This window comes from Lampetra fluviatilis, chromosome 5 (assembly GCF_964198595.1).
Source record: "Lampetra fluviatilis chromosome 5, kcLamFluv1.1, whole genome shotgun sequence".
NCBI lineage: Eukaryota > Metazoa > Chordata > Hyperoartia > Petromyzontiformes > Petromyzontidae > Lampetra > Lampetra fluviatilis.
Window position 1 is genome coordinate 9774888 of NC_136279.1, and position 17986 is coordinate 9792873.

The following is a 17986-nucleotide window of genomic DNA, read 5'->3' on the forward strand; positions in this document are numbered from 1 at the left end:
TAAAGTTGTGGCATCGAACAACGGGGGGGGGGGGGGGGGGGGGGACACACCAAGACTTCTAGATTTGAAGCTTTCGTGACTGCAAGGAATCATCTTCTTAGGTTTTTTCGGTAAAGTCACGTAGAAAGTAAAATAAAATAAAAACAAAAATCACGACGTTTCGGAGGCAACACAAGTCTCCGTCATCAGGTGGGACCGTCACAGCCAGATTAGCTGTGACGGTCCCACCTGATGACGGAGACTTGTGTTGCCTCCGAAACGTCGTGATTTTTGTTTTTATTTTATTTTACTTTCTACGTGACTTTACCGAAAAAACCTAAGAAGATCACACCAAGACTGTCTGGGGCGTTGTTCCGACCACACCCTGCCACCCCCCCTCTCGTGTTCCGCTGTGTCGGCCTTCTTTGATGCTCGCGAACACAACAGGCCTGTGAAGTTGAGTGGCTTGGAATGTGTGGGCCCCCAATGTGTGTGTGCGCACGTGCGTGTGGGCACGTGTGTGTGTGTGTGCGCATCCCTATTTGATCAGAACGGCCGTTTGATGTCGGAGGATATCAGGGTCATCATTTTTATCTGAGAGCAACTGGCGCAACTGTGAGCACAGCACATCGACGCACACACAGTCTCGCGCACGCGGGCATACAAAGATCCCCCGAATAGCCTTTAACATACTCTTACGCCAAGTGCTGCTGTGCTGTTAGCGAGCACCTATTAAGGCCGGCACGGCACGACGAGACGGTGGGTGGGTGGATAACGCTACCCCAGTGCCGATGTTTAACACACCGCACCAGGTACGCTCGTTAAGGCTGAGTCGACCTAGGGGAGGTCCAGGATCGGTTCAGATCTTCGTCACTGATGTTGCCTGTGAGTGGGAACCGCTCCCCATGTACGTGCACTTACCTGGCCACGCATGCGGCACACGTGCAGCACAAAACAGTCACACGAACGAAAAAACAAATATCCCCTCCGGTTAGCCTTTAAGATACTGAAGGTCGGAGTGGCGCACGAGCGGGTGGGTAGCCAACACCACGCGAGGTCGCCTTTGTCTTCTCAGTGCCGATGTTTAGAGACCGCACCAGGCACTCATTTAAGGCCAAGTCGATCTCGGGGAGGCCCACGGCAGGTTCAGATATCACTCCCAACTGTGATATAGCTGTGGCCCGGAATAGAATTTGGGTGACCTGAGTTCGATTCCTCGCTACCGCTCCCCGTATGCACGGCCTATTGGTACAGGACACACATTCAACAATAACCGATTTAGATGTGTCCGAAGTACGATCTATCAGCTACTGGACGACAGCCTCCCCAGAAAAGTCGCCATCTCTCATGGCCCTGCCATGATCCATGTCGCTCCCGCACATGAACTGATTTAATTAGTCCACCTGTCGGTTGAGATCACTCATTTGGCTGCCCCTCCAGTTCTTAGTCTCGACCACATCGGCTCTTTAGCAACCTGCCCTGCCCCAAGCAGGATAGGTCAAACAACTTGGAAGTTCTGAACGGGACGTGGCAGGTAAGCGCTGGGGATATCACTGTCAGGGTTTGTGCGCGCGCGCGCGCAAAATGCATTGGTTACATCAAAACACACTAAGGGGCAATTGCCCCTTGTGCTATGAATTACAGCAAAATAAGAGAAGAGAACTCACTGAAACAACTTCATATGCAACAGACCACAAGTGACAGAGACATGCACTGGATTGGCTCATTGAGAAGAGTGACCGAGGGGAAACCTCAATGTATGTTGAACTTCTTTCGCACCGTACATAGCCAACCGTGCTAATCGGAGGTGCGGGGGAAGGACAACAAACTAAACACAAAAAGCAGTTTCAAGCAAATGAGTTTCCAATCTAAATCCAGATGGAGGTGGCGACCATGATGCCGTGAGAGTGTCCATCGACGGACGTGCTGACTGTGTAACAACGAGAAGACCAAATGAAGGAGCTATATATACTGCGTACAACCTAGAGACAGGTGGCGGCGGCGGTGGTGATAAGACTCAAAGAGCGGTCCTCAAGAGCTCGGTGTTATCAACCGTGCAACCAGCCGCGCGATCTGGCAACACGAAGGAGGCGATGACCGTGGGATTGTGTTGTCAGCATGGGGCAGAGAGACGGTTCGGCAAAGTCCACCAAATAACCCCGCACAGATTAAGCATGGGGAAGTATGGTCAAATATAATGCCCACGACTAGCACGGCGTAGGGAGGAGGCCCTCATCCGGCATTGAGAAGATGCATCATCGTGGTCATCACCACGATGATGCATCATCTCGAGAACCGTTCACAATTCACACAAACAAACAAACACACACGCGATGTACGTCACACGATGCTCCTGGCCCAGCTTTATCAGTGACGTCACGCAAGTGCCCACGCTTTGCCCCACCGCCTCGGCCGGAGTTGTCACCGCCACCCCCCCTCCCGCCCAAACACAGCCCTTTAAATCTGGGCACATCAGGGGTCTCGAAGCCAGACTCAGCCACATCACCACCACTACCACCCGACTTCGAGTTCAGAGTCGAGTGAGGAGGAACATCGCTGACTAACACAGTTAATCAAACTGTGGTTCGTGGCTGTGTGCGTGTGTATAGTGCACACGGGGTACTGAATTTGTCTGTTATACATCGACACAGGCAGACGAGGCAAGAAAGATACAAACATGGGCAGGACCGGGACGCGCATCTTCCTCGCCTTCTTGTCCGCGCTTACGTGCTCCCTGCAGGTGTACGCGCAGGTGAGTTGACACGTGCGCACACACACGCGCATACGGGGCACACATACGTGCACACAGGTGAAGCAGGTTTATCGCCGGAACACTGACACACGGACACAATATTCGTAAGGACGGTTTCATTCCAAGCTTTACCTTTCACCCTGTCCGGGACTTTAAGCGCTGTCCTTATGTTAGAGGGATGTCACTGACATCACAAAATACATCACCTCGTTCAGCACGTTAACTCATAACTTCATCTATATAGGGACGTCTCCAACCACACCCACCGTCATCCAGGACTCTAACTTATCGCCTCATCCTCTAGAGCAGGGGTGGGGAACCTTTTTTTCTGCCAAGGGCTATTTGGATATTTATAACATCATTCGCGGGCCATACAAAATTATCAACTTAAAAATTAGCCCGTTATATCTGGTCAAACATTTAATTAACTCACCCCTAATGTGCTGGCTGGAACTGCTTCTCTTTGGTGAGGCATGTGATGTTTGCTGGTATTGATGATGTTGCTACTTGCAACTGCTTTTCCAGATTTTCTCCTAGATTTATTGAATTTCGAGTCCCGCCTGCGGTTGCCTTGGCAGGGCGAGACCAAATGATTTTGCGGGCCTTATACGGCCCGCGGGCAACACGTTCCCCACCCTTGCTCTAGAGCATGATTGTCCAAAATGTTTCCACGCAACCTATACCCCGATTCATCTTTCCGAGGTGACGGATTTACCTCCATTCAGATACAAATTGAGTCGTCACACGCTGCACGTGTCGCACAGAGCTCTGAATCTAATCCAGACGAACACCGAGGTTCTTACCTTGATCTCACGGCACCAACTCCGTCGTTTGGGTGACTCTTTCCATTGGTGACCAAGGAAGTGGAGCGGTGCCCGCAGCGGTTTGCGGTGACCACATTTTAGAATCCCGACCACGGCCAACATCCGTGGCGAGCGATATCTGAACCGGTCCTGCGCTACCACAGTTTACCAATGCGCACTGACCAGTGTTGGTTTAGTATGTTCAACCGACCTCTATGATTAACACGGACATGACGAAGGCCTTCATCCAGCGGTGGATTGACAAATGCCTGTAATACTACACCATCTATTTAAACTAGAAACCTCCAAAGAACGGAGAGCGGTGGGTCGCGAAGAGCACGCCTGTACATTTGGAGTTTGCGTGTCTTTCTTCCCGTGGTCGCGTGGATTTTTCTCCGGATCCTTCATATTAATAAATATGCGTTTCGAGTATTTGTCTGCTATAAATGTCCACACGACAAACCACTTTATTGGCCTATCGTTTGTGACCAGGTCTCTTCTGAAGAAGAGATATCTAGCTCAGTGGGCCTTACCTGGCAAAATAAAAATAAAATTTTAAATAGTAATAGTTAACTCGTCTGACTACTTATGGTTCCAGCACAAAATAGTTCATCTGAAATAAAATCACTAAATTGCAAATTTTACAATTGCAGGTAAGAATAATTATTTTTGATCATCTAAAAAATTTGCCACATTACACAAAGACGTTCTAAAAACCCCAAACATACTTTGGTCAGATACAATTGCATAGTTATATACTTATACACTATACTGGTATTTAAAGTAAGGTTGTGTTTCAATTACTTTAAAGAATATGTTATCATTAAAAACATTTGGCATGGAGGTAATAATAACTGAATTATTACATTTAATGATTAATCAGTGACCTCCAGGCAAGCGATCCGTTATCTGTGTCCTTGCTTCTCCCTGTGCCCTTGTCCCCTCCAACCCCCACCTCACTCTCTGAACTCTTCTCCCCCACCCATCACCCCCCGCCCTGTATCATCATATCTCTATTTCCCCCTCCCCCATCCCCCTTGTCCGTCTTTCTCTCTTATTTGGGATTTTCCTACCCACATTTTACCCCGAATGTGCTGTCGGTGTCGCTTCGTGAGACACGAATCCCATTCGGAAATCTCGCAAAGCAGTGCGATCAGTTTGCATTCGAGAACGGTCCAGAGATGTGGCTATCACAGAGAAGCCGCTGAGATCCAGTCAAGTGACCATCTGCCGCACACCGTTGGGAGCAGCACTTTCCTACTTCGCTCTGCCACTGAGAGTAATGCTCGTCTCATGGCAGGCGAGCTTATATTTGTAATAAATCTGAGTCAAGGCCGTAATTATGATATATATTGGGGGGGGGGGGACATATCCCCCCCCAAAATATATTGCTATAAAATAGATTTCTGTTCATATGATTGTAGTTATAGTTGTACTTTATTAATCCCTAATCTCTGCGAATGAAACAAGAAAAGGTAAAAAAGAAAAAAACAGAGCAATGTAATACAATATTAGACATTATTGTAAAAAATACGGTAAATAAAAAGTTAATCCTATGTGTTAGTTAATTTTTTAATATTTTAGGCAGGAAATTCGTTTTCAAATTTAGATTTTTTTTCTAGGGGGGGGTCCAGACCCCCTGGAAGATTTGGTCTCCCCCAATGTTGACTTCATGACTACGGCCTTGATCAGAGTTGGAATTAAACAAAATTAATAGCAGAACCAAATTGAATGTGATGGGCGCTTTTTGTGCGTGCAGTGGTTGGGCTGAGACCACCAACTATACTTGAAAAGCTAAGGTTTAATTACGATCACTGGCAGAGCCAGTGGGGGGAGGGGGTGGCACGTGCCCCCCCCCCCCCAATGATCCGATGGAAATCCCTAATTTCGATTGGATCATTGGGGTTTATTAGTAATAAATCGGCATTTTGCGACTCCCACTGCGTAGCATATTATTATGTGCCAGGGACTCTATATGAGATGATAGGACAATAGTCTTAGTTCATAATTGTAAATAAGTAACGGCAAAGCAGTTATAAGTGACTCAGAATTGTGCGCAGTTGCGTATCCAGTCCACGACTTCCCTGAAAGCATCAACACCTTCAGCGAGCGCGATGCTGATCACACAACGCGGTTCGAATTCGACCCTCGATCGATGGCTGCGCCATCGCCGCACACGCGTCGAATAAAAGCAAGGGAAAAGTCCTTACTTACTAACTAACTAACAACTCCTATCATTTTTCATTGCTGGAGGGGTTGCCCCTCCTACCTGAAAATCTTGGCTCCGCCATTGATCACGATCGGCTGCCTGGATTCGAACCCAGGGTATCAGCTCTGATCTCCGACTCTACCCCTTTTAATCTATGTGTAGTGCTGAACTTTACGCGGTCAACTTCTTCCTTTTCTGTCGTCACTTTAGTTGTCCAACACAGCACATTAAGCCACCATCCTTTAACGCGTTCTCCGCTCGCTCGCCGCGCCCCGCCGGCCTCGCTCGCTCCATTCCTCCCTCTCTCTCTCCATCTCTCCCGACTCCCTTCGCTGCTTCCCCGTCCCACTCCAGCCGTCGCTCTCTCTCGGCTTCTTTGTCTCACTCTGTCGCTCTCGTTCGGCTTCCCCGTCTCACTCCGACTATCTCTCTCGTTCAGCTTCTCCGTCTCCACTGCTACCCTATACGTCTTCTTCCACTCCACTGCTACCCTACACTTCTTCTTCCTCTCCACTGCTACTCCATGCTTTGTCTTCTTCTCCGCTGCTACTCTATGCTTCTTTTTCTGCCCCGACCGACTCCGTCCAGTTCCCAGCACAACTCCCGTCTTGCTCTGACGCTCCCCTATTTATCCCCCTCCTCATTAATTCCCAATTAATTAGTTGGCGTCCCCCCCTAACGCCCCGCGCCCCCGGCCCCTGCTGCACCCTGTCTCCATTCCCAGACTTGGAGGCGCCACCTTGTACTCAACAACAACAACCGGCCAATCACTGCTCTGCATCATAATTGCCTAACGGGCCGTCTCCGACTCACTCGTTGGCCCCCAGCAACAGCAGCATGTCCCGATTTGACCCCACTGTTCCCAACCCGCACGTGTGTACAATTACCCCCCTTGGGGGAAATTCGTTTTCAAATTTAGATATTTTTCTGATTTGGGACCCCCAGACACCCTGGAAAATTTGGTCCCCCCAATGTTGACTCCATGGCTACGGCTTTGACTCACACTGACTAACGTCTGTTCTCTTCCTCACCATTACTCTCTCTGTTGCCAGGTCAGGGACCTCAAGCAGTGCTCCAATGATCCCGAATTCGTAAGTTTCCGCACCTCGCAGCACACCTCGGCCATCGCTTCCTCACGGAAGACGCGTCTCATCCACACGAGGATTCATCCACACCACGATTATTGGGCAGAACGGCTCTAGTGGCACATTAACATATTGCCTTCGAGTAGGAATCTGGCCGATAGGGCACGACATATCCCTATTCCGTTTAATTCACTGCCTGCCATTCACATTCTGGAACGCAACGTGCATACACTTTTCAGAAATTCAGCTTTACATGGATTACTGAACTATTCTCGCCGATGTGTGCTTACTTGTCCGTCACGCAAAACCAATCTCTCAAGATGATCAACATTGGCTGAAGCATCAACTGGCTTTTGTCGTCGTCACAAACTCGCTCACATGCTGATTGCAGCCATTTCCAAACAGTGCCACGGTTCGTACAGTTGCCACCATATCGCAGCTCCATTCTGTGATACATTTGACTTGTCTCTACAACGTCTGAGGACAACAGCAAAGAATAGCCGATCATATTTATTTAAACGTGCAGTCGTGCAACGGTGCCACTATCTTTGATGACGTTAATGCCTGCCACCTCGTGTCAACATCTGGAGCAGTAAACTTTCACATTAGCGCATATTCACAGTTACATAGTTTGCAGAAACATGAAAAGTCTGTTTCTCTTTGAAACACCCTCGTGCATTCCCATTCGGTGACCATCAGTGGTGTAGCGACACGTCAATTGATCAATTAACATCGATTCAGCAGTGGGCTGACAATCGAGCTGTACGTGTACAATGATGATCACTTCGCATGTGCCACCTGTGGTGCTTGCTGATGACGTGAATGATGATCCTGGTAGTGACGATGATGATTGCGATGATGGTTGGTCATAGTGGTGGTGACATCTCACGTGACCTGTGATATTGATGATTAAGGTGGTGATATCAGTGATGATGATTATAATTATTATGGTGGTCAACATGATTGTGTTAATGCTCAAGTTTATTTTGTTTAACCAGCTGAGAACTCAAGATGCCAACATAGTGTCGTTTGCAAGAGTGACCCGAGACACCAACATGACAAAAGCGAAACACCCCAAATAAAGTTCAGCAATGAAGCAAACAGAAATCAGAACACATCCAAAAATACCAAAAACTCTTGATGGTGATGTCTTTGTGTCCACGTGAATGTACCTGTGTGCGTCTCCATGTGTGTGATTACTCACGTGTGGCTAAAGCACAGCAAGTTGGCACAGTAGGGGGCACAGGTGGTGCATCAGCCACTCATCTCAGTCAGTCGACCCGTGGCACCTGGGTCTGCCCCGTGACCTCCTGCCAGCGGGCGTTCGACACTTCACGTGGCCTCAACGTGCACATAGCCTGGCACAAGCGTCGTGGTGACGTCGCCGCCAATTAGTGACGAATGGCGGCTGTTGTTGTTGTTGTTGATTACTCACGTACGTACCCATGTCTGTTAAGGCTATACGAAGAGTGGGGGGGGGGGATGTTTGTCTTTGGTAACATCATGCCTGACATATGTCTCTCTCCGTCACTCTCTTCTGACCTCACCGTAACCGTGACCCCCCCCACTACCCACCCACCCACCACAGGGCCGCTACTGCCCCACGACGTGCGGCGTGGCGGACGTGCTGTCGCAGTACGCCAAGGGCGTGGACGAGGACTCGAGCTTCATCGACTCGGTGCTCACGCAGCTCGCGGCCAAGCACGGCATCGTGGAGGGCAACGTGAACATCGTGAACGAGGACGTGCGAATCACGCGCGACGAGGCACAGAGTGAGGGAGGAGGCGGAGGAGGAGGACGCGCGGGCACTCGCAGAAGGAGGGCACGTGCAGTGGCAGAATTAGTCGTTGCCGAACATTGCAATCGTCGTAATAATATTGATCATAATTTGATCATTTAGTCGGGTTCGGCCATTGGACTTAGAAATAAAGAAGCGGTAGGTTCGGTTTTAAAAACGTTGCTCCGAATCCCAAGGCGCTGTCGCCACCCAGAAGTACAAATGGGCACACAGTCGATTGGGCGAGTCGCGTGTTGCGGGGTAAAACGTGGGCACTCCCACCTTGATTTGAAGCTTTCGTGACTGCAATGATTTATACTCTTAGTTTTTTCGGTAAAGTCACGTAGGTAAAAAATGAAATTAAAATTAATAAAAATAAAATGATAAAAATCACGACGTTTCGGAGGCAACACAAGTCTCCGTCATCAGGTGGGACCGTCACAGACAGATTTGCTGTATCAAGTGCATCAAGTGATACAGCAAATCTGGCTGTGACGGTCCCACCTGATGACGGAGACTTGTGTTGCCTCCGAAACGTCGTGATTTTTATTAAGAGTATACACTCCCACCTTGCTTCCAATACAACTGGCCAGCGTAACACAGCAGGACAAATATCCTCGAGGGGGGCTTTCTAGGGCTCCCTCTGGCGGAGGCCCTTCCGCCATCAGTGGCCAAGTAACCTTCTACTTTGGGAGTAAGGCCAGGGGTTCTCATAATCTAAGTGTGCTTTTTAGAAAAATCTGATTATGCTGTTATAATCACTGATTTTAACCATTATGCTTACAATGATCTATTCACAAATCATATGGAATGCCCAACCTCACCTGATCTCCGAGGCTAAGCGGAGGATGAGCCTGGACAATGCTTGGATGGGAACTATCATGTAGAAAACAGGTGTTATAGGCTGCTGCACAGAGCGATGTGGTGGGCAGCAGAAGGCAGTGTGGCGAAATCCACTGTTGAACTGTAATATGCTCCGTCTATGCCGCCCTCTCCCTTCACCAACCCTCACTGACCAGCGTGGCGATGTTCGGTCAAACAATCCCCACAACCTGCACGGCGTGTGGTAGCCCTCATCCAGCAGTGGATTGTCAATGGCGTTGTATGGAGGTTTGTGGGGGGGGGGGGAGAAGTTGCGACACAAACTTTTGGACAGATTTGAGAATCCCAGGGTTCAGTGGCCAGCCTGAGTTCCATTCCCAACCGTGGCTAACACGTGGTGTTAGAACATTGCCCGAGCTTCCGCAGGTCAACTCAGGCTGGTGAACAGCATCAGGAGGGAAACAAAGTTGGCTGGCCCTAATAGGCACATCGCTTTTCCCAGCAGTCTTATGATGTATATATGGTGAATCTCTGCTAAATATATATATTTTTTTGTGACGACAATGTTGCTAACAATTATGTTGCTTGTGGTTACTGTGGTTCTGGCGATGGTGGTTTTTGTTGTGATGATTGTGGCTGTTGTGGTGGTGGTTTTGGAGGTCGTTTTGGTTGGGGTGGCAATGGCTGTGGTGGTTGAGGCTGCGTGGTGGTGGTGGTGGTAATTTTGGTGGCTGCTTCGGTTGTGGTAGTGGTGGCCGTGGTGGCTTATTTTGGTTGTGGTGGTGGTTGTGTTGATCTGTGCAGTCATCAAGGACTCGGGCCAGAAGACAGTGCAGCAAATTCTGGAGGAGGTGCGGATCCTGGAGCAGATTGGAGTCAGCCACGACGCCCAAATCCAGTACGACTTTCCCAACCAAAGCTCCCCCATACAGGGTGGTTGCAGATTTCGTCAGGCATTTACTCAAACTTTTAGCCCGTGAGCCAAGGGGGTTGGTCGGTACCACGTGGGGTGGCAAATGCTCCGAATATCCACCACGGGTAGTGTCCACTGTTGGCCAGTGGTCGCCATGGGCAGTATCCAACATTGGCAGACAAATTAGCGTATGCACCGTCTGTTTTATAGACACGTTTCCTAGTTATTTTATTATTCTGTAGATATCCAATGTCAGATTAGTTTAAAAATAATATATTTTCCAAACTGATGTTCTCCATCAAAGGTGCTATAATACTGTTATTTAATTACATCGCAGAAAACACTGCCAGTGACACCTTTCCATCTGGCGTATTTGGAATCCAGAAATATAATTCTTCGATAATATCATTGTAATAATTCGCCACCCGAGTTGGCACCGATCAACTATTTTATTGGGACAATGGCTTAAGGACAGTTTCACTCAATTTGCTTTAATTGTTCAAGCTATGAGCGATGTGCGGAGGCTGTCTCTTCAATCGTTGTGCTGTGCCCCTTGGCAGGGAGCTGTCCGAGATGTGGCGCGTGAACCAGCAGCTCGTGACGCGACTGCAGCAGCAGCTCATTGACATCCGGCAGACGTGCTCACGCTCCTGCCAGGACACGACAGCCAACAAGATATCGCCCATCACCGGGAAAGGTATCGCTCACACACACAGACACACTCACTCATGTGTGTAACAGAGGCACCAAGAAGTCACCCATAAACACTACAGTACACGTGGCACAACAGGCAACGCACGCACGCACGCAGAGATATATTCTCAATGAAAAATAAAAACGGCACATATACAACACAGACAGCATGAGATACCCCATCACCATGGGATATTTCTCGTCTTCCTATCCACCTGCACCTGTGTCGCATGTTTTATATGTGCCCCACGTGTTCCTAAATCGCGTGTCCTCCCTGTCAAGTTTGATCTTTTCCCTCGTGTTCTGTTTTTTTCTTTGTCTAATCCTGTTATGATCAATGCGTCTCTTATCATCCAGCCCCTTGCGTCCGGCGTGTTCCGTGTTTGTCGTGTCTCATCCTCTTGTCTCCACGTGTATCCCGTGACCCTCCCAAGACTGCCAGCAGGTGGTGGATAACGGGGGCAAGGACAGCGGACTCTACTACATCAAACCCCTCAAGGCCAAGCAGCCCTTCCTGGTCTTCTGCGAAATCGAGAATGGCAATGGCTGGACCGTCATCCAGCATGTACGTGCGGGTACTCATGGTGGCACGTGGAGGAGAGTAATGATGATGGTGGCTTTTATTTGCCCATCACACACACAAACATAAACAACAGCTGCTGTCATTCACCGCTAAGTGGTGGTGACATCACCACCGAGCTTAGATCCATTTTAACGTCATGTGAAGTGTTAAAAGCTAACTGTCAGGTCACAGGACAAACCTAGGTGTCATGGGTTGATAACTGGCAAATGCGTACCTGTCCTCCTAACTCTGCCAACATGCTGTGTGATTGGCATTAATGCATTTTAGCTGCCTGGCACTCTACTTATTCTCTTAGGTTTTTTAGGTAAAGTCACGTAGGTTTATTTTTATTTTTACCTACGTGACTTTACCGAAAAAACCTAAGAGTATGAATCCTTGCAGTCACGAAAGCTTCAAATCTAGAACTCTACTCATTTTTGCGAGCATCACTCCTCTGCCCTCCATTGTAAGTTGGAGGGTGATTGCATTCAATTGCAAAGCAGTAGAGTCCTTAACGAACCCCCTCCACAGAAACCAATCTTGATAACAGTTACGCACTTGTATACATTCGCAAACGCACGCACGCACGCACGCTCATGCGCGTGCCTTCTCGCTTGCGTGCCCGTGCCACACCAGCGTCACGATGGAAGCGTGAACTTCACGCGCGACTGGGTATCATACCGCGAGGGCTTCGGGTACCTGGCGCCGACGCTCACCACCGAGTTCTGGCTCGGAAACGAGAAGATCCACCTGCTGACCGGGCAGCAAGCCTACCGCCTGCGCATCGACCTCACCGACTGGGAGAACGCGTACAGGTGAGAGGCGAGTTCACCTGGGTAAAATTACCTGGGCACACTTGTGTAGTGATCAGGTGTGCAGGCGGTGCGACTGCACTGGGGCCCAGCCGCTTGGCTACGGAGAGGAGGGCAGGTTTGGACAGAGCGTATCATTTTGTTCTTTCTTCTTCTCCTCCTCCGTCGTCATTGTCGTCGTCATCCTCGGCCATGAGCTATTCACTGTTGGATGAAGGCCTTCCCCATCTTTAATAATCTCGTGATGCAACAATGCATCTATCTCCCCGGCACATTTGTGATCTCATGAGTGCAAAACGCGATATTTAAAGGGCCGTAATGCATGTGACTACACACACCTCTACATCGCGTCACGAAGCAGTTCCATCAAGAGCCAAACGCGACTCCGAAGCCGCAGGTTGCCGACCCCTGATCTAGGTCCTGCACACAAGCTGAGCTCATCACTTCATTCAATTTTACTTAAACACTTTCGTGACTGCAGGAATTCATATTCTTTGGTTCTTTCGGTAAAATCACGTAGATAGAAAATAAAAATAAAAAACTAAAAAACACTGAAAATACTCATCACTTCATGTTTGTCGTATTTCTTTAAAAGGAGTCTTTAGATTTCTATGAAACTAAACAGTTGTAGTTTTAATGAATACATCTCTATGAAAGTGGATCATCAACTCAACGTAAGTCCGTGACGTTTCCCTTGGAGTCGATCTTCCTCATATCTCATCTTCCACGCTCTCACGGGCTTGCGATTCAACAATTCATCTAGAACCCAAGCTGATCCCATTACATCATCTCCGTGGAAAACTTCATCATCTCAGGCTCATTCTCTTATTGGGTTGCCACTCCATTGTTCAGTCTCGAATGTCGGCCTTCAACCCTTCCAGTGACGTGCTCTGCTCATGTTCACTTGTGTTTGTTCTTTAATTCATTGCACACTGATCAGCGTGGTGAACCTTTGTCTAACAACTTCCATGATCGACATGACATGGAAAGATTTTTATCCAGTAGTAGATCGATAAAGGGCTGTAAATTATTGAGTTTTATGTTGTATACGTCCGCCGAGGAGATCGAGTGAAGAATCAACTCTTGTGCAGGTTCTGGGTGCATCGTTGCTTCGTGGGATTGCAGGATATGATTGAGGTTTTGCGGGGGAGGTCTTCATCTAGCAGTGGATTGACCATGGCAGATGATGATGACGACCTGTATGCAGGTACGCGGACTATGGACACTTCAAGTTGACGCCAGAGTCTGACGAGTACCGCCTCTTCTACTCCATGTACCTTGACGGTGATGCCGGCAACGCCTTTGATGGATTCGACTTTGGCGACGACCCGCAGGTGAGGCACCGCGCTTTCAATTTCCCCTTGTGTTTCTTTATCCGAATGATTGCCGCTTGTGACGTATGTAAAGGGATGCAGCCCTACAATTGTTCGCTCACGCGACTGCTAGCGGAAGAGCCTCCACCAGAGGGAGCTCTAGAGAGCCCCTCCTAGAGGGTACATGGTCTCATCTTCAGACGTCTTGGTCAGACGTCTTGGAAGAGGTAGGAGGCACCCACACTTCTTGTAGAAGCTCCGAGCATTGTGGAGTGAAACGTCGGCCGCCACGCCGACCGACACTCATTGCAGAGCAATGCAGCACAAAACCTAAGATGTAGAGGTTGCCACAATTGTTAAAAGGGTCCTGGAAATCAAGTGCAATAAACGTAGTCCATTAATCAACTCTATCAACGAATCTATGAAACTATTTCAACTATTTTTTATATTACCAGGTAAGGCCCACTGGGCTATATAGCTTTTTTTCAGAAGCGACCTGGCTATCACAAATGATAGCTCAACAAAGTGGCTTATCACGTTGAAATTCATAGCAGCAAAATACTCGAAATGCATGTTTCTATATGTGGAGGGGAAAACCCCGGAGAAAAAATCCACGCGACCAAGGGGAGAACATGCAAGCTCCAAATATACAGCAGGCGTCAGGGTTGGGATCGAACCCACGACCTCCTGCATACCAGGCGAGGTGGTCAACGTCTCTTTACCGTGGCATCCACATCCCGGCTCTCATAATTGTTGTCGCTGTGTCCACTCGGCGTCACGCAGGATAAGTTCTACACGACGCACCTGGGCATGCTGTTCTCTACGCCGGAACGCGACAACGACAAGTACGAGGGCTCGTGCGCCGAGCAGGACGGCTCGGGATGGTGGATGAACCGGTGCCATGCGGGGCACCTGAACGGCAAATACTACTACGGTATGATGAGGACGGGGCGATAACGAGGGGAAAGGAGGAGAGAGGTGGGCTAGGCAAGATGGATGAAAATACTGCACGTATATAGATTTTTCACGGCTGATAACTACAGTAATAAAAACAGAAAATACACATTGCGATCCGGCGAAATTTGCTTTGTAATTCGGCATTCGCCGGAGCACCGGTCTAAAGGGTGCATCAGTCTGGCGATTGTCAAACACAAATTGTTGAAACAAGAGCCCGTAGTACTATGTACATCACCCCATGCAGAGTCTTCAAGATTGTAGTTGTAAATATGGTATAGTAAATACCAGAGGTGTGGACTCGAGTCATGTGACTTGGACTCGAGTCAGACTCGAGTCATGAATTTGATGACTTGCGACTCGACTTGGACTTGCATAACAATGACTTTGTCCCACCTATGAGATGTGGACTCGAGTCACGTGACTTGGACTCGAGTCAGACTCGAGTCATGAATTTGATGACTTGCGACTCGACTTGGACTTGCATAACAATGACTTTGTCCCACCTCTGGTAAATACGGTAACTTTTTAGAGTAGGATATTTATTTTTCTCTATATGTTTATTTATGTCACTTTCATAGAGTAAACAAATTCAAACCACTCAATAAAAAAACATACGCATTACACCTAAACACGAAGCATTACACAAGGATGTGCAAAAAAAATCTGCTATTTTAAATAATGATGCAGTGATTATCCCGGCGTTTTTGAAAATCCGGAGCCCCCTTCCCCTCCTTTACCGAAGCCACCCGGATAATTAATCGATGGTCTCTTGTAATTTGAACAAGAAACCAACAGAGGGAGTTTACTTTGGGAGTTCGGCGGTGTGGACGGCCCGAGGAAGGTCGGTTCCAGGGCAGTAGGGGGGCAGCATCGGAGTGACCGCAATTTTCATAACCGAGCGGTTTTTGCGGAGGGCATTGCAAACTCTTCCGCTCGCAGTCAGGGGAGTGTCAAATGCGTCGCACCATCGATGAAAATCAATGGTTCTTCAGGCGCACGACATGTAACACGGATCGAACTGCATACACAATAATAAATGTAGTTCAGTTTTTGTAGATTATATTGCAGGACGTCACGTATCCGACCGTCACGCGTCTGCCTTAACAAATGAACCGCCCGCACCCAGTGTAGTGGCAGTTGTGCATGCTGTAACTGTCATTTTTGAAATTGATGTTCACATATCTACCGATGCTTCAGTCCTGAGAGAGAAGGATATGCAATGCACGATGTACGACATTCAATTTAACAGTAGATTTGCTTTGCTTGCATACGCTGCTGTGGGGTCCATGTTGTGGACAGCAGAGGTCAGTGTAGAAAAATCCATTGTATGCTAAAGTGCTCTCCACCTCCACTAACCCCTGATGACCGGCGTCAGAAAAGTCCTTCATATGGCAGTGGGCTGACTCAGGACATTGCCATTGCCATGTTATGATTATGATGATGCTGATCGTGGCTACAAGATATGATTATTATAGTGATGATGGTGGTCATATTCGAGATCACGACGATGATGATGACAATAGCAATGATGAAGGTGGTCATTATAATAGCGATTATTGATGACATGGCTATGATAGCGATGATAATGATGGTTACAATAGCAATAATCGATTATGGTGTTCATAACAATAGCAACGATTATGGTAATGGGGATGACGATGATAATCTTGGTTTCAATTGGGACGATTCATGATGACGGTTAATAGTGATAGACATTATGATGATGAAAATTAATGGTGACGATAATGCCCCACCCTGCCAGGTGGAAAATACCGCAAGGCGGATGTGGAATACCCATATGATGATGGCATCATCTGGGCCACGTGGCACGACCGCTGGTATTCGCTCAAGATGACCACCATGAAGCTGCTGCCCATGGGCAGGGACCTCTCTGGGCATGGTGGCCAGCAGCAGAGCAAGGGCAACAGCCGCGGGGACAACTGAGCAGGGACTTGGCCTTCACCTCCTCATGACACGGTGGCTAGGAGATGTTAATTGCCTCGCCTGGTATACAGGATGTCGTGGGTTCGATCCCGATCCCGACCCCTGACGTCTGTATATTTTGAGTTTGCATGTTCTCCCCTGTTTTTCCCTCCAAATTTAGAAACATGCGTTGAGAGTATTTGGCTGCTATAAAAAAAATGTCCATGCGATAAGCCAATTTGTTGAGCTGTCATTTGTGGCCAGGTCACTTCTGAAAAAGAGCTGTATAGCTCAGTGGGCCTTACCTGGTAAAACAAAAATCGTAATTTTTCGTTGTAAAAAATGACGAAATAATCCCCCAATCCGCCTGTTCCCCAACAATTCTCCCACCCAGCAACTGGCACCCACGTGAATGAGTGGACACGAGAATGATACTACGATATATTGTATGACATAGGGCCCACAATTTATCGTTCCGTCCGTTTTAGAAAGTATAGTCCCATCGTGATTATCGTGGTTCGTGTTTTTTTGTTGCATATATTTTATTTACTAACAAAATGGTTATTAAATAAAGGTATTGCCATCAAAGTTCTCAATAAAAAAAAGCGAATGACCCTTCAATTATGCTTTGCAAAATGTTTTACGGGAGTGTTTGGATGTCAAAGTGGTTGGTTATATGGCCTTGTGATTCACTGCTACTTACTTAAATATGATCGGGTAATAACTCACCGCAACGAAGTTTGCAGCAGACTTTCGGTCTGGATTCGTTTTCGTCCGAAACCAGAAATTCAGTTTGTGTTTAAAATAAATTAGTGGGGTTATTAAAAGCGGTGGTATAGTTATGGTGACAGGACAGGGGGGAGTGGTTAGGGAGGGGTTGGGGTCGGTTTGGATAGGCAAGGGGAGGGAAGATGAACAGAATGGGCATATTAATAAGGCTTTTTTATATATTTTTTCTCATCAGGCCCTCTTTCTTGTATATCTTCTATGGAGAAGGGCAATTTCCCAAAATGTTGCAGGTTATATAATTTTTATATTAAGACCATGTTAGTGAGGAATGTGTTGAGCCTTTAAAAATATTAAATTAAATATACACAAAGTAGAATATAAATTCTAACAATATTTTCTGATATAAAATTAACCGTATGGCGGGACCCCGGGGTCCCGAATAAACGGAAGTCCAAAGCGCACATAAACGCCGCGACCCACCCCCGCCTTCTGACAGTAGGGGGCGGGGCATAGGGCATGGATAAGCCACGCCCAGGGGGATAAAGGGAAGCCCCGACAAGGAATCTGGGGTTCGTCTGTGCGATCGTCCTGGGGTCCCGCGTCTTCGTCTCCGAGCTCCGCTCCGCACTTCGGGCTTCGGCTGGGCATCGTGGATCA

At 48.0% G+C, this 17986-nt stretch overlaps 1 protein-coding gene across 1 annotated transcript; it reads left to right on the plus strand.

The window, feature by feature from the left end:
• Nucleotides 1–2492: 2492 nt before the first annotated feature.
• On the plus strand, nt 2493–17133 carry FGG (fibrinogen gamma chain). The gene is made up of 10 exons (XM_078856163.1): nt 2493–2731; nt 6796–6834; nt 8417–8600; nt 10232–10325; nt 10901–11037; nt 11468–11598; nt 12232–12410; nt 13615–13741; nt 14504–14654; nt 16440–17133. The coding sequence occupies exons 1-10, from the start codon at nt 2657–2659 to the stop codon at nt 16619–16621; spliced, it is 1299 nt and encodes a 432-aa protein (XP_078712289.1). The 5' UTR covers nt 2493–2656; the 3' UTR covers nt 16622–17133.
• Nucleotides 17134–17986: the final 853 nt, after the last annotated feature.